Source organism: Cololabis saira, chromosome 1, assembly GCF_033807715.1.
Source record: "Cololabis saira isolate AMF1-May2022 chromosome 1, fColSai1.1, whole genome shotgun sequence".
NCBI classification, from domain to species: domain Eukaryota; kingdom Metazoa; phylum Chordata; class Actinopteri; order Beloniformes; family Belonidae; genus Cololabis; species Cololabis saira.
This window is the reverse complement of record NC_084587.1, coordinates 33527059-33544490: the sequence shown is the minus strand read 5'-3', so window position 1 is coordinate 33544490 and position 17432 is coordinate 33527059. Positions and strand designations below refer to the sequence as shown.

Below are 17432 nucleotides of genomic sequence, written 5' to 3'. Positions count from 1 at the left end.
CTGCTTTGACAAGCTGGAGAAAATGAATGCAGGATAACTGTATTCAAAGGAACTGCTGAGTGGACAGGACTATGTGAAGAGTATTTCTAGAGTTGTGTAGGATGTGGATATACATGCCAACTGGAAACTTTAATGTGGATGACCAGGATGCGTGGGATTTGGGCTGTGCACATCCGGAAATCATGATTCAAGTATTACCCAGTTACTCATAGATAGATACACTGAAAAAAATAAATGTAAGCGCATGTAAATATAACATATCTAAATCTGTGATGTTAACAATTAAAAATGAAGTTTGTTGCTTTACATGAATACATCTAGTTTTGAACTTAATCTGTATTTGTTCAAAAAACAAGACATTGTGCATTTTTTCCTTAACAAGCAGTATTTATGTAATCCCAGGCAATCTTTTCATTTACACACAAACAACAAGCAATGATCTTGTTGTATTTACCTTTCCTTTAACAATTTTAATGTATTGGGCAGATTGACCAATGTTTAGATGAAACATGCTTTATTTGTTTAAGTAGAACACCACAGTAAAAATATATTGCTTGATCTACTTTAAAAAAAATTAAGGCAACTTTTTTGCATGAGATGTTTTTATGTAGATCAAAAAAGACTAGTCTTTGTATAAACTACTTAATTTTTAGTATGTACAAAATTCATTTGCAAGTAAAGTCAACTTAATTTTGATAAATAAAGTGAACTTAACACAATTAAGTTGACTGTACTTGCAGAATAGATAGATAGATAGATAGATAGATAGATAGATAGATAGATAGATAGATAGATAGATAGATAGATAGATAGATAGATAGATAGATAGATAGATAGATAGATAGATAGATAGATAGATAGATAGATAGATAGATAGATAGATAGATAGAGATAGATAGATAGATAGATATTCAAATACAAAATGTGTATTATTGAAAATATTTTATTTCAAAAACATCATCTCAAGGGTTTTACAATGCAGCAATACCTTAATTGCTATGTGACTAAGAACTATACGTGCCCTTACTGAATATAACATTTCTCCAGTCTTTTACCGGCCTTTCCTGCCGTGTGTGGCGCAATGACTTGTCGCAGATCAGTGCCGAAGCTGGGCCGGCGGGCCAGCGGGTAGAGAGTCCCGCAGGGGTCGTGTCTCCCCTTCCCCGCCACGCGGCCCGTCCGCATCGCCTGGTACGACCGGAGCGACACTTTGCGGTGCTGAGACGGGCCGGTTTCCGTCGGAAGACCTCCCCGCTTGGCCAAAGTTTCGAACACTTCTTCGAGATTAGTGCTGTCCTTAGCAGATGTTTCAAAGTATGCACAGTCGTCCCCGAGTGCTTCGAGCACCTCGGCGTTTGAGATGTCTCTCTCTGACTCCGGGAGATCCACCTTGTTGGCGCAGACCACCAGCGGGACGCGCGGCTGCGCGCAACGCTCCGGCGCGGAGGGCCGCGGCAGCTTGGATTTAGCAGCCAGAATCTCCGCTCGCAGGGCGCACACCTCCTCGAAAGAGCTCCGGTCATCAAGGCTGAACACGAGAAGGAAAATGTCGCCTGTGGAGAATCAAACAAAAAAAAAGTCAAACTTGAAAACTTTGTTTTACGCACATCCAAGATCCATGCGTATGCATGGAGGCAGAAATACGCAGTATTCGAGTTGTAAAAAAAAAATCAGGGGGGATGGTGGATTTTATCATATGGGGACAGATAATTTGTGCTGATTACAAATAATATAATATATTACAAATAATAGCACTGACCAAACAGAAATACTGCAGGAATGACATAGCAGCAGTTAAATGCAGCCTTCTGTAAGCTTTAAATATCCACTGGGCTTACATCAAATACATCAAAACACAACAATAAAAAACAGTTTTCTGAACTTGAATATGACTCTGTCCTTCACAGGATAAGTAAAAGGGATCACTGCAAAAACTCAAAATCTTAACAAGAATATTTGTCTTATTTCTAGTTAAAATGTCTCATTTTAGTAAAAAAAAATCTCATTACAAAAAAAAAGAAACAACAAAAATGTTTTCACCTGTTTCAAGTAGATTTTCACTTGAAATAAGTAGAAAAATCTGCCAGTGGAACAAGATTTGTTTGCTTGTAATAAGAAGATAAATCTTGTCCCACTGGCAGATTTTCCTACTTATTTCAAGTGAAAATTTACTTGAAACAGGTGAAAATTGTCAAATAAGTTATTTTTCTGGTGTTATTTTTCTGGTGATGACTCTAAATGTTGAAATAGCAGTAAAACCACATTCATTGATGAAATGACATAAGGGATGGAAAGGGGGGATGGCAGTTTTACAGGGGGGATGATTTGGACCGTTTTTATTTCAGGGGGGATGCCACCCCCTCATCCCCCCTCATCCCCCCTCAACTCGAGTACTGGAAATACGCATGGATATATTCAAACCCACGACAAGTTTCGTACTGTTTTATGTTTGGCGAGTGATTTATTATTACTTTACTTTTTCGAGAAATATGATATGACTGCAAGTACGCACCTGTGAGGATAGACAGCCGCCGCTTAGCTGGGAAGTCTCTTTCTCTGGACGCATCCAGGATGTCTATTTGGTATGCCACCCCGCGGATACGGAACAGTTTCCTGAGGAAATCCTCAGAGGTTGGATTGTACTCCTCCACGAATCCGTCGCGGAGGTATCTTCTTAGGATGGAGGTCTTTCCAACCCGCGGAGCGCCAAGAACCACGATCCTCCTGCAGTTCTGCGGCTTGGTGGAGTGGAGCAGGTCTTGGCGGTGTTCTGGGCCAGTCTGGCAGTGACGCGCCTGACCGTGCAGAACTAGAGCAGCCAGCTGATCCAGCGGGGATTTCTTGCAATGGTGGCCGCTGTTGGCAGTGGACACCTGCTTCGTGATCGCATCTGTGCGCGTCATCTTGTCCTGCTTCCACTGAGAAGTGGCCACTTTCAGTATACCCAAGCCCACTTTGATCCCAGAAGAATTCAAGTGCTGCGTCGCGCTTTTATAAGCCAGCAAGACCTTGGAGGAACCGGCGCACTGTCCATCACCACGAAACTGGGAGCTTTCTTTGTGGGAACAATTCAGCTGCTGCACAGCAGGGATGGAGGCGGTCGGTGCACCGTTGGGGTTGCTGCCCATTTTTACAGTCTTCTGATACCTGGCCCTGATCACTGGCTCTGATCCCTAGTTCTGATCCCTGTCCCTGGCTCTAATGGCCCTGATCACTGGTTCTGATCCCTGGTTCTGATGCCTGGCTCTGATCACTGGCTCCACGCTGTGGAAAAGTTGGCAGACTCCCAGGTCTGATGTTTGATGAGCTCGATCAGGCTCGTGTTTAGTGAGAAGCCTGATCGGAGCTCTTTTTATAGCACGTCGTCAGCCCTGCGATTCGTCCGCGTCACAGCTACAAAGAAACAAGTTTTTTTCTTCTGGAAAACACCTAGGCTATAAAATATAATACGATCTATGGCTCCTCTAAATCTCTGAAAATCATATGATCATTAAAATCTATTATTTGATATTGAAAAGTAAGTAAACAAAAATAAACAAAGAACTAAATAACACTAATAATAAAATGATTATGATTCTTATTTTTGAAGAAATTATTATTATTTTTAAGAAAAATATTATTATTATTTTTAAGAAAAAGAAAGAAAGAAAGAAAGAAAGAAAGAAAGAAAGAAAGAAAGAAAGAAAGAAAGAAAGAAAGAAAGAAAGAAAGAAAGAAAGAAAGAAAGAAAGAAAGAAAGAAAGAAAGAAAGAAAGAAAGAAAGAAAGAAAGAAAGAAAGAAAGAAAAGATTAGTTCAACTGTGGTTTTAAGGGGCACGTTGCCATGGTTACAAGTAAACGTAGCCCTTTTAGCGCAGCGCCAGTCTAGGGTAGTTAACTGCACTGCTGTCATTTAACGTATTGTATTAGTTGTATAAGTTGACGGGTTCTGGTCCTGGCGTATATGGACATGAGTAAATAAAACAAAATGAACCGACGTGAGACACCGATGGAGGAATTAAGACCTCGGGACGTTTCAGGTCAGTTTCTCCTTCACTGAGCTAGAGTTGCTAACTGTTGTGTTGCAGGTGATTGAGTAAAAATGTCAGTTAAAAAAGCCAGGAGTGCTTTGTGTGGGCTACAGTTCTTTGGCACACTGATGCATTATTATGCAATGATGAATTCATCATTACAGACTTTGAGAGGGAGACAGACAGTGAATATGTGTGGGACTGACTGAAAAACAAATGAAATCTCGACTAGAAGAATAAAAGTCTAACTGTGATGCAGCAGTTTCTTGAAGGTCCAACGACTTTTTTCTCCTACTGACGAGGGGACTTCACTCAATTGTTGGAGAGAAACACAATAGAAATCAAATTAAATAAAACTAATAAAAAATACAGACTATTTGTTGTGGCCATGGAAACTGCAATCAGGCAGTGTAAAGAGAAATCAACAGTTACATAACCATGCTGAAGTTCCAGGCAGACAGAGTAGTGTTTGTGTGTTGAGTCTTTGTCCGTGAACATTGTGCCATCAAACATAAAACTAATGAAAAACATTTAATCACAATATTTGTGTGTGGGCATTACAGAGGGAGTGAAAAGCATCTTTTGTCACATGCAATTTTTCATTTTCTCTCTTCCCCTCCAGAGACCAAGAAGGTAAAAAAAAAAAAGAAAGAAAATACCTACTGATGTGCACCTTGGTTGATGACTATGGCAACAACACTGCCGGGGATTTCCAGGCTTCCCCCCCCCATGGGACACCAATACCTTATCCACACAATTTTTTTATGTTATATTAAAAAAAAGAAGTTGTTATGGTTATCTAAATAAAATGCAAATGGTGTCTGTAGCACTTTGACATGTTTAACACCATGTTGTGTGGCTGCAGCTTCACAAACCAAAGACTCCAAAAGGCAATGGAAAGCTTATGGTATCCGTCCATCAGCGATCAGCAGCTGACGAAGTTAAAAATACTCATCCAGTGAGCCGAGACTGTCAACCTCTGGACTATACAGGTTCATTTTTATTTATCTGTCTTTTGCAACAAGAGCAAAACAAGTTTCAACTGAAAAATGAATCCTATTGTATTTCAGATTAGATATTTGATATTTTTATTGTTAGAGAAATATGTGTTGTTTTGGTACTCCTCCTCTCAGGCCAAGAGGGATTTCAGTTTGATGAGAATGGGATGATTCTTCCACACAGCATCTTGGGTTCCTTAGAGGATTTTAGAAGTTACCTTGAGGCCAAAGGAGAGACCGAAGTAAATTCTGAATTATTTAAATTAGACAGCACTTTCTAAAGAGAAATATTTTCACTTCAACAGGTTAGTCATTTGTGTTTCATCTCATTTCCAGTTAGTGAAACGAATACCAACCTCTGTAAACAACTACACATCTGAGACCACAGGAAGGCGTCACATCAACACGGTAAAGAGGGAGAGTTTCTCAGCCCACAGAAACATCCAGAGTAATGCTCTGCAGAACTGGGAACAACATGCAAGGCATCGCAGACAGCAACAGGACTTCTTATCTCGTGAGCTACATCCATTGTTATTATTTGTAAACAGCCTGGCTGTAGAACTGCATTTGAAGCAAATCAAATACTTTTATACATACTTCTTCGCTCCAGATAATGGTCTCCATCAATATCTTATTTCTGTCTACTCTATGTCAAGACCTGCTCAACGAGCCGGTGGAAAACTTGCTGATGAACAAAGCTAACCATTTCAGAGAAATTCAGGAGCAAAGGGAAATTCTAAACCAAGCTTTGCCAAACATCTTCTCTGGATATGTATGGTTCACTTTTTTTTCTGTTTTTTTTCCAGTTTACCACATTTCTATGTCATCCATTAATGGTGTGCTTTTGCTTCTTGAGGGTTATCGAGTGGGAAGTGAGTTTTGGAGTCTCCCGCAGCATCTGGGAGATGAAATGAGTGGTATTACAGCCACTCTGACTCAGACGGAGCTGGGAAAACAGAAACCTATCACGCGTGTAGGACAACCGAACAGCATACGCCAGCAGTTAGGTACACACAGACACCTACAGTATGTCCCACGTTGTACCTTTCAGTCCTGCTCGTGACTCCATTCCCTCTGACTGAATGCCTAACAAAAATGTATTTTGTGGTGGGTCATTTTATCTCAGCTATTAAGGCTTTCAATAAAAGTGACTTTATTCTTCCTGTTGGATGGTTTTCATCCTCTAGGACTTTCTGCGGAAACTCCCAAAAATCCGGCTGGCTGGGACCAGAGTGTATACCTTCAACAACAGTGCCAGGAACTTAAAGATGTTTTGGAGGACATGGACATCAGAAAGCCAGTAAATCATACGTTATTCAAGTTTGTTCAAGTTTAAACACAAAACTTTACATAAACATTGGCTAAATTTGTATTTTTTTTATACTTTTATTATATAAGCATCCATCCATTCATGTGTCATCTATTCTGTCATCTGGCTCGTGATGGGACCTGAAGTATAACTTATAGACTGTATAATATATTGGTGTGTTATTTACAGTATTTTACAGTAGAAATCAGGTTTGTATGAATAATAATTTTGACAGAAATCATATATAACTTTATTAGGCCCAACTCATCCAACAAGCTGTAGGTAAAAGCTTTGGTCCCATCAGTATTGTAAGTCTCAGAAGAGTACAGTAGGTTTAATTTTCAGTTGCATCTTGAGGAAAGATCTGATTCAGTGTTTTAAACTTACGGTTTAAGTTTAAATTAGTTAGTTTATATATGCAAACCCTGAACTCACTGACATAACCAGTTACCTTTTCTCTTTAATAGTATAGAAGAAACTCACACTCAATGAGGACCAAACACCTAAAAAATAAGTGTATTTTGTTTCAACATAAACATTATCCCAACCACTGAGTCCACCAGAGCCGAAGCTGCTCACAAACTGAGGACACTCTGTCTGCACACTTCATACACACTCTGTATCTTCATGAACAGCGTGTTATACTCCAGCCTTGAACACACTGCTCTCACATTTCTGTGTACTAAAGCCACTCCAGTACATGCAATGAAAAAGGCAGACCGCACTCACTGGAATAAACACCCACACATTGATGTTCACAAACTGCTTCAAATTGGCTATTATATAATTAATTACATGTATTGTATGTTTAATGTACATCCAGGGCACACTTGCATAATGAGATCAATAAAGTGGTATGGTCATGCAATAAAAACCTGTGTTCACACACATACAAATATGGAACAGGTACAGTTATGAAATCTGGAGCTTGCCAAATCATTAGAGCACTGCTAACGTCTGTTTGGCAACTGAGCCCAAGAAAAGGAACAGAGGTGGCTCCACTGGCCCCTCTGCATAACAATGACTCCATCAGTGAAAGCAGAAGGTTCTGGGATAAACACACAAGCACAAATGTACTACTTTTCACAGCCAGTTCCCATTTAATCCTCTTAATAATATGATGATAATTATGCTGGGGCATAATCTTTTTTTGTTGTGGTGTCAGTTTATGTTTTATCTCCATTTACACCTTTCTCGTTCCTCAAAGGCCCAAATTCGTGCACATGAAGTGAGAGCTAATGGGTGCGGTATGTTCTGTCACTCAGGTGGCGGATGTGATGCTTTGATTTATAGTTGGCAGATATTTCTAACACACAGAGACAGAGACGGATCATTCTGTCCTCAGCTGACTTTGACTGGCTTTGTGATATGCTGAACTGACCACTTTATTAGGTATACCTAATAAAGTGGCGCATGCATGTACATGCATATAAACAAACACTCCGGGGAGTGTATGGGGTGGGGGATATTACTGAAGAGAAAGAAAAAAACGAGAAAAACGAGAAAAACAAGAAAAAAAAATGCCTACAGATACAATAGGGCCTTTGCACTGAACCTTATGCGACTTTACCCCTGGATAGATCAAAAAGATCATTATGTGCTCAATTGCGAACTGGGATTCTCCCTCTGGCCATAGAAACAGGTATAACTCTGTTCCTGAAGAGGAAAGATTGTGTAGTGTTTGTGATTTAAATGTTGTTGAGGATGAACTTCATTTTTTGTTTTATTGTCCATTATATGATGAAGCCAGGCAGCTTTTATTTCAGAAAATGCAAGATTTGAAACCTGAGTTGTTTTGGACTGAGGATGATGCTAAGTTGGAATGGTTTTTCAGAGAGGAGGTTTTCTCTATAGCTACCTTTATAAAGAGAGCCTGGAAACAGAGAAAGGACAAATTATATGGAAAACTGAGAAAGGATCTGTAATTTGATTTGTAATGTATAAATGGAATTTATAATTTTGTGTTTGTGTTTTTGTTTGTACGCAGCTGATGTTTGTTTGCTGGCGTAGTGTATCTGTGTCTTGTAAGCCCTTATAGGCTGGGCACCTTAGAGGTGTATGACACATTAATAAATAACAATTCAAATTCAAATTCAACAGAGAGAAAGGCAATTTCTAATTATAAAATAAGATATATAAATATATATTATAAATAAGCTAATATATAATAAGCTAAGAATACCATATAAAATCAGCACAGTGGGAGGAAACTTGAAATATCATATTGTTTGAGCATTGATGCCCATCTTGTAATCCAGTTATTGATTACAGAGAAATGAAGCATTGAGGAAACAAACGGTTGTATTGGAAAAGGTTGAAGAGCTGTTTGTGCAAAGTTTAATTTGGACTGTATAGCTCTGCCAGTGTTGCATACTTTTTGCTGTCATTTTGTCCCCTCTACTTTGAAAACATAATCATCTATGGATGTTGAATATAGCCTCATTTGTTATTTTTCAGTTATATGGACTGAGATGCTAAATTAGAGAATAAAAACTGAAATTATCCTCCAAAAATGTCATTCAGTGTGACTTTGATTTCAGGACATCAGTGCAATAGAGGTGGTCTGCTCAGGAAAGCCATTCATCCCTGAGTGTCGAAGTCCCTTAATGGAGGATAAGGAGGAGGAGAAAGGGCACAAGGAGATGAAAGAGAGGAACTTGTAAGAAATGACTAACCTCTTTGTTTTTTTAATTAAGGAAATCTGTCCCAGTCACAAAATGATATGTGATCACATTGTAAATGTGAAGTACCTGATAGCAACATGGATATTTTGTTATTCACCAGTGCTACATAGAGGCGTGGATGTGGTTCATGTCTAGGCTTAGTTGTAATGATCTGTATCACAAGCTTAAGTCACGTCTATGTTGACAAATCTGAAAGAAAGTTGTTTGGATAAAGCATCTTTGGTAAGACTATATTAGGTATGGAAGTTCAGACTCAGGGATCAGGACCATGTTCACACAATTTCTGCTCACAGACCAGACTAAAATACTCTTCAGAGTACATAAATCATGTAAGAACAACATGGTATTTCAGTTTGCGGTTAAAGTACCGTTGTTGTCCAGTGAGGTTCAACTTCATGTTACAAGAGATCTGATATTTTTCTATATTACTTATAGATGAAAAAATAAGTAGGATTCAAACTAAGTAGTGGTTTTAAAAGTAAATGTTTTAGTTCAGACTTAGTCTGAATTTTCTTTTTTATTGTCCTTCACAGGGGTCCATTAGCAAAGTTCGATGATGTGCAAATAGAACCTAAGCCCATCCCTGCCCTGAGGGTGTGTGGTCAGCTTGCTAGCTGGACTGGGAACGTTCCCTCTAAGCAGGTACAGAGAAATCTTTACACAGCAGTTTAATCATGCATGGTGCGGATCCACATTCATCAATTTCATTATAATTCTCCAAAGCTTGAAGAGAAGGTAGCAGGTACTTGATTGAATTGAACACCCATCTTTCATTGATGCAAGGACTCTCCAAACAATTGAAGTTGACAGGAGTGCCTCTTTGCCAGTATGAAACTGCAGATCAAAAGCTCTTTTTTTTAAGTAATTTTACAGTTAAATTGTATCTAAAAGAGAGGCAAAGGGGCAAATGGACTGAAGGCAGAGATAACTAATTGTTTTTTGACTGTATATCAGTTGTTTATGTATAAACAGACCAAGTATAAATCAAGGGATCTTATTTGAGACATAGACATTATAGGATGTAGCCAAACAAATCTTAGTCTTTGAATAATTTTCCAATGCTTTTGAGCTTAATAAAATTCACTTTTTATTGTATGGCATCTCCTGCATTTTATTGATAAGGGGGAAGTAGGAATCAGCACCTCAATTACCTTTGAAGCCCTGGTAGGAGAAGTAGCCTTGTCCAACCTGGAGCTACACAACGAGGGAACTACAACTATCTTTTACAGCTGGACAAAGATTACCCCTCCACAACGTTTCACTCACCTTCATTCACAAACCAAGACAGCCTTCTATTTCAATACCTCTCCGGGTAAACATACACAAACATCATGAAACACCTGCTGTTGCCATTTGTGTGTCACATGCTGTTTGTCCACATGTCAGTCGTATCATTCAACTAGCAGTCAATATGCTTTTCTTTGGGGTTTTTTTTCACATTGTGCTTCCTCTCGGTGCAGGTGTGATCCTTCCCCGTGAAACCCAGCAGATAGAGTTTATATTTAAGTCATATAACCAAGGTGTCAGAACTGAACTTTGGCAGCTCAACACCCATCCCCTATTGATGCAAGGAGCCTCCATGCAACTTGGGCTGATGGGAGTCTCCCTGTGCCAGGACAAAACCGCAGACCAGAGGTTATTTTTAGAGGTAGAGTGACAGTTAAATTGCATCTGGTAGAGAGATGGCAGGAAGCTCTTCATTTATTGATTCCCTCTGTACTTCCCTCTGTATGCATGAGCAGACCAAGTTGGAAAAGAAAGTGGCAAAAAATATATGTCGTTCAATAGTATATGAGGTGCTTCAGGGGGTCCACAGCCCTGAAAGACCCAGCTCACCTACAGAACTTTACATCACTGAAGAGCAGCAGTTCTGGATCAAAAACCCCGAGGTAAATACTTACTGATGGTACCATCTGCCGAACAGTATAAGTTACAATATAGTACAATATAGTACAATATAGGTTATGCTGGTTTCACTCTTTAAAATACAGAGTTCAAAATGTTCTTTGTGCCACTTTTTACTATACAGGAGTATGTGTGAAAACATCATTGACAAGAAGGCAGACATGAAAATAAAAATATTACTCTTATAATGGTTCATCTTATCTGTAATTTTAAAAACATGGGGTATTTTACCTCACAGACTTAGACCTGCTTTTACTATTATTATCTGACAGGGATGACTAGAGCTTTTGAAGCTTCCCACACTCTCTTTTATTACTGCAATGGGTGACATAGTTTCCCTTTATCCTTAGAAGTAGGAAAAAAAAGGACATGTATCATCGCAAGGATGACTATTGTTGATAATTATCATCATAAACCATAACAGGGGTTTTTGCTCATGCGGTGGTGTTTGTACGCTTGGCAGTGTTTCCTTTATGCAAATGTTACTTCACATAGAAACCAAACATTCTAACCATCCATAAAACATTTTCCCTCTGCCCTAATCCTCGTTTTAACAAAAGGCAGACTGACAGCAATGTTCTCTCCACAGAGCAGTGTTATTCTTTATTCAACTTTGTGCACACCATTGCGGTCTGGTGTTACCGTGACCATGGAGTCATGAACAGCAATATTAGTCATTGCAAAAAGTGTTAAGATGCTTAGAAATTACCTGAGAATTAGCATATTTGTTAACTCCCTAGATACCTCATTGCCACCATTAACTCTAGAGTTGGGAACATCAGACATTTATAGGAGCCTGTTTGGAAAATAAATTGGCTTTCAAACCAATTATTAATCATAGTTGTCCATGTCCTTTTTCTGCTCTCAGATATCATTGGATATTTGTATCAAAAGCAAAATTTAACATAGTATTTTTGTCTCTTTGTCTTCATATAGAAATTGTGGGGACAAGATATGATCTTTTGTAAAAGATTTATGCTGAAAATAGAAAATTTAAGAGTTCACCTACACAACCATTGGTCTTTGGAAAAATGCAGTCCTATATGTTCATACGTTTCATTTAACCTGTCTTAAACTATCTGTTAAATTCCATCCATGGTTTAAGTTTCAGGACCTTAAAAATCCAGTAGAAGCCCTGGAGAGAATGTGGCTTAAAGTGAGTCCAGGACACGCTTGGGATCTATCTGTTGATACACTGCGACAGGTAATTAAAACAGCTTGTGGTTATGAGATAATTTGCCATAACTGGTTTGCCCACAAAAATATTGTATTGTGGTGTTTTTAACATGTATGCATGTTTATTTTATATATCATAGTGATTAATAAAAGAAGACGCAATGTAATTTACCACCTCTTTTTTTCATATACTTCAGACTGTGCTTTCTCTGCCCCATGAGGGAGCATCACTGGAGTCCTCGGCCAGAGAAGAGAGCCTTGTTGATCTCAATGCTCTGCTTCTGCAACTCTCTGAGCCTTCTTTACTAAAACGTCACAATCCAACAGCTCTCGCTATAGGGTGAATTACAGACACACATAACTCATATCATTTTTCATACACAAAACCATGTTCTGCATGCACTCAATGTTAGAAGCCAAAGTCCGCCTGTAATAGTGGTGTGTGGCGCCCCCTGCAGGCAGCAGTCATGGAAGAAACTGCTGGACACCATGAGTGAGGAAGCCATGAGGCTCAGACCTCTGCTGGGTCTTCCAGAAAAAAAAGGATGGATTGATGAAAATCAAGAATCAATATTAAGTCCGGGTGAGACTCATATTTTGGCACAGATATACACAATAAAAGAGCTATGAGCTATGTTCAGTCGAGCTTAAATCTTAGAAGATTGCATCATATCTCAATATTTGCATTATTTTAAAGTTAATATTGCCCCCTTAAAATCAAGAATAGATTATTAAGAAATATATTTTTAATATACAATTTCTGAAGTACAAATTCAGTTTTTGAAACATCACAAAGATGGCAATTAATTAAAAAAAGAAAAAAAAACATGAGTTACTGGCAAAGCATCATTCAAGACGCAATTGCAGCAGTAAAAATGAGGTATGAAATTAGTCATAATAGCACAAATCAGAGCAACAGTTGCCATCCACGGGGCCTCTGATATTACTTTGCATTCTACATAACCTTACAACTAAGCTTTGACTATTTATCAGATAGTGGGAGGGCCATAAATGTATGTAATGTCAGTCTCAGAGCTCAGTGTTCAAGAACAGTGGTCACAGTTTTAGGTGCTGCCTTGCATCCACACACCCGATCCTAATTAATGGTTATCGTTTTCTATGTCATCAAGGTCTGTAGAAGTCTGTTGGTTACTCATCCATGTTTCTCAGGGTGTGTTGAAGCAGGGAGAACCTAAAACATGCAGGACAGTGGGCCTTGAGGGCCAGGGTTGAAGACCACTGTCCTAGAAAATACACAATTCCTCAGAAATAACATTTCCTAAAATAAACAAACAAATATGTAGATATGTCTAGTAAAGACAGGAAGTTAGCATGTTATTATTGTGAAAATAATCCATAAGGTTGTGCAAATAAAATGCCACCTATCGGGTTCTTTCACTATTCAGTCAGGCTGCACTATCGATCTGTCAAGTAAGGTAAAACACCCTGACCAGCGTGTCCTGACAAGGCATGGTTAGTTTATTATTTGATAAAAACCATCGTACAAATGTACTGGCAAAACTAATGTGAAGGTAACATGATAATCTGCAGTGAAACAAGAATATGAGTTTAAACAAATACTATTTTAGCTTAGTTTTATTAGCTACTTTTTATTTATGTATTTCTCAGAGTTCTATGATATGATTTGGAAATACATTTAGATTTTAAAAATGCATAAAATACAATAAAATGTCATGGTTAGTTTTCTAAGATATTTTGTTGGAAGTTTAAAAAGTATGATAAATATATGCACACAAAGGTGAAATACATATTAAGCTCGTGTTTCAGGAAACCCTTTTTTTTACTTTATTGTTGCTGTTGTAGCGGGGATGTTCTCCAGCAAACTGCAATGACCCTGAATAAAACTGAAGCAGGAATAAATAATTGATGAATGGAAAAAGAGTGATACTCCTTCCATCATAATAATGATCCAAAAAACATGGACAAAAATCACTTAAATGTGTCTAGAAAGACAAAAGTAGTAAATTAGTATTATCTAGCCAAATATATCAAATATTGAAAAAGTAAGGTTTGGTCATATTTTTTGTGAAACTGACCACCTTTGTACCTGCCAAATTAATAAAAACTGCTTTATGGCAGGAAATAACCTATTGTTACATTACAGTTTTTCACAATTGGTTTGGTACATTTCTCACATCAGAATTGAAATTCTCAAAAGTTCTTGTTCAGTTTTCACATCATCATGCCATTTGTGCAGATGAAAAAGGCAGTTTCTCATTGCATTGAACAAATTGCAAATGCTTTTGTCCATCCATGCAAATGATTGTGTACAATTCTCAGTTTTTTCGTACATTATCAATTGCTTTTGTCATGCTAATCAAAATGCTTTGTTATAGGAATCTATCAAATAGTCTCTTTCCCCAAAACATTTAGGCTATAGTTCATCATATAAGTCTTCACATGCAAAATGATTTACCAAGCCATCATAACATGTCAAGCATATATACATTTCCATAAGACATTTGTCTGTAAATATGATCTAAATTGGTAAATTCCTCCCAGGTGAATCTAGACTTTCTCTAATGAAAAGAGTTGATCAACCAATGATCGAAAGTTTTCTGAATGAGCTCAAGGGAGCATCTCATGAACAATCTACTGTGGAGTATATAGGTAACCAGAGCACAATAGAAAGTTACAATGTCTGACAATGGAAGGACAACAGCAGGCATGCAAGAAGATACTATCCACGCTGCCTTGCACGGGAGGACATCAGGTGTGATGTGGATGAGAATTTGTGGCCTAACAGACAGGAACGGGAAGAAGCTGAAGATCAGGATTGAGATTAGAATTTGGGGAGTTGTTCATATTTTTTTGTTTACCTACTGTATGACCTATGTTTATATTTTTGACCTATGTTTACACTTACGTATTGTATTTCACCTTTGTTATGTGCAGTGCTGTCTTTTTTTTTTCTTTACGGACTGCAATGTCATTGTTTGCCAATGAAGAAGTCATTCTGTAAATGTGAATCTTGTCTTTTCCAATCAATCTTACACATATACATTATATGAGGTCAAATGTACAAAACTTGTCATCACACCTAAACCACATTTTACATCAACATGTCCCTTCAAAGTGCCTTCAATTGCCAACATGACTAATGAATTTGACTGTCTTATCTGTACACAATGACACAATGATTAAACATTCTGATGGCACTGACAAGTATATTGACACAAAAACTTGCTTTTGAGGGATGGACTAAGGATTTTGAGCAAGAGACTGGCTTTTGCAGGTGATCCACAGTGTTTTGCTATTTGTTCAAACTGTTTTGAGAAATGCACTTGATCTTCTGCAAATTGCAAGAATGATTGGAAAAATGTACCAAAGTGATTGAGAAAAACTGTAAAAAGTAATGTAATTACTCCTTTTTTTAAATATAAATTTGCTCTGACTACTATTATGTCATTACATCAGATGTGGGTGGTAATGCACACAAAGATGACCAGAATGAGAAAAAGTCAGAAGGCAGTGAGGAATCTATCAATGTGCAGAGATCGAAATCTAAAGATGACAGCAGACCACAGTCCAAGCCACCAATGGTTAAGAAGCCAGTGAAGGTGAGAAGAAAATGTTCTTGAATGGAGCACATAATAGGGAGCGTGTGTGTGAGTGAGCGTGTGGCTGTGGCCAGGAGTTACAAGGTCAGAATACAAGGTTTTTGAATTATGAGCATGAACAAAGCATCATGTTTGGTAAGGCAAGACACTTCACTAAATGTGGTGCTCCAGCTGATCCAAGCATGAGTCACTCTCAGACAAGCTGTCCATTCCCTGTTCCTTCGTCTGTCATTTTAGGAGCTCCTGTTATCTTTTTATATTACCTTAATATATTTTGATTGCTTACTGCCTCGTGATCCGTACATCAGCAATATTTTTATCGCTCCGAAAATTCCTATATATATTCTTGTACATGTTTAATATACGTCACAGTCAGTAGCCGTGCAGAGTTTGGAACATTTTATTGTGAGGCTTGCTTCAGGCAACTTTTTAACCATCTGTTTATCTGTGTATGCCTATTTGTAGGATCTCTGTGTGTATAAATATTTTACTGTCTGCAGTATTAAAAGAGCCACTCTAAATTCAGTTTTCCCATTGATATGTAAAACTGATGCTTTGTGTTTGGAATAAAGACACTGCAGTGGTAACCATTCCTGTTTTAGGGAAGAGTGGCAGAGATAATGAACAAAAATGACATCAGCATCTCATTCATTTTAATGTACATTATTGCTTTCCTACTCCCACTCACCATTTTACTCATCCTCATTATGCCTGGTCCTACTCACAGATCTGAATTAAAGGGATCTTATTTTTTAATGTGTTGTTCAAAGATCATTAACTGCTGCTTTGACCATGAACTTGTTATATCTCTACTCATATAGGATGACGTACGAAAGCCCGCTAAAACAAAGAAAGGAAAGGAGTCTATCTCACCGATCACTGCTCCAGAAAACATCATTCAACAACCAGTTGAGGAGCAGTGTGTAAACTCGGAGGAGGAACTTCATACTTACAAAAGGCTTCTACACAGAAAGGCAAGTCACTTAATCATCGTTCACACCACTGGATTGATGCAAAATTGTTTTAAAGACACAATAGGGTAAATGTCACATGTGGGTGCAGCCTCTCTGAGATGTCCACTGTTACTGTAAATTGGCCCCTACCAACTTCATGTTCTGTTTTATATTAAATAAAGAAGCAGTGAAGTGAATAGATTTGAAGCAGATGGCCACCAGTTATGCCCCCCTTAATATTAAAGCGAGGTAAACCCAGATAAAAGGGCAGAACTCAATCTGATTACATAAGTGAATGTCTTTGTTTGATTGGCAGGTTTATGGTCTGATGGAGGACCTGCTGGACAACATGTGTGACCGGATGGATGGACTTACTGAAGGAGAAGAGCAGGAGACAGATAACTGACATATAAGAGAATACACAACCTGATGTTATAAAAGTTGTCAGTTTTGTGTTCTCTTTGGTTGTGAAACGAATGAGATTGAGAAATTAGATTTTTTTTAATTATTATGCATTTATTTTCCTTAGAGGAGAGCTTGCGTAACATTTGTCCCGTGCTGTTCCCGCCTATTATTCATTAGTGGATGCAGTCAGGTGAACCGCTGACAGACGCGCTGCTCCCCGTCCTGGGGGGGCTGGGGGAGAGAGAGAGGGGGGAGAGACTCTGAGGGGGGGAGAGAGAGGGGGGGAGAGACTCTGAGGGGGGGAGAGAGAGGGGGGGAGAGAGAGAGGGGGCGCGGGGGGGACTCCCTCGGAGGGAGAGAGAGGGAGCGAGGGGGGGGGGAGAGGGAGAGAGGGGGAGAGAGAGAGAGGGG

At 38.7% G+C, this 17432-nt stretch overlaps 2 protein-coding genes across 2 annotated transcripts; one reads left to right on the top strand and one right to left on the bottom strand.

Annotated features, from left to right (window-relative positions):
• Positions 1-972: 972 nt before the first annotated feature.
• rasd2b (RASD family member 2b) lies at positions 973-3307 on the bottom strand. The gene is made up of 2 exons (XM_061731952.1): positions 2513-3307; positions 973-1553 (listed from the first exon to the last, which is right to left on the bottom strand). The coding sequence occupies exons 1-2, from the start codon at positions 3126-3128 to the stop codon at positions 1024-1026; spliced, it is 1146 nt and encodes a 381-aa protein (XP_061587936.1). The 5' UTR covers positions 3129-3307; the 3' UTR covers positions 973-1023.
• A 1610-nt stretch (positions 3308-4917) lies between these two features.
• Positions 4918-17022, top strand: mycbpap (mycbp associated protein). The gene is made up of 17 exons (XM_061731938.1): positions 4918-5002; positions 5144-5250; positions 5345-5522; positions 5665-5780; positions 5865-6015; positions 6196-6308; positions 8858-8976; positions 9535-9643; positions 10124-10313; positions 10462-10649; positions 10744-10890; positions 12012-12110; positions 12280-12422; positions 12541-12665; positions 15521-15663; positions 16485-16637; positions 16933-17022. Exons 2-17 carry the CDS (start codon positions 5176-5178, stop codon positions 17020-17022), a joined length of 2139 nt encoding a protein of 712 aa, XP_061587922.1. The 5' UTR covers positions 4918-5002; positions 5144-5175.
• Positions 17023-17432: the final 410 nt, after the last annotated feature.

Excerpts from the sequence above, each read along its gene's own strand:
- rasd2b (XM_061731952.1), bottom strand. The coding sequence starts at position 3,128 with ATGGGCAGCAACCCCAACGGTGCACCGACCGCCTCCATCCCTGCTGTG. Across the intron at positions 1,554-2,512 it reads GCGGCTGTCTATCCTCACAG|GCGACATTTTCCTTCTCGTG; the intron begins GTGCGTACTTGC and ends GATTCTCCACAG.
- mycbpap (XM_061731938.1), top strand. The coding sequence starts at position 5,176 with ATGATTCTTCCACACAGCATCTTGGGTTCCTTAGAGGATTTTAGAAGT. Across the intron at positions 10,891-12,011 it reads TCTGGATCAAAAACCCCGAG|TTTCAGGACCTTAAAAATCC; the intron begins GTAAATACTTAC and ends CCATGGTTTAAG. Across the intron at positions 16,638-16,932 it reads AAAGGCTTCTACACAGAAAG|GTTTATGGTCTGATGGAGGA; the intron begins GCAAGTCACTTA and ends TTTGATTGGCAG.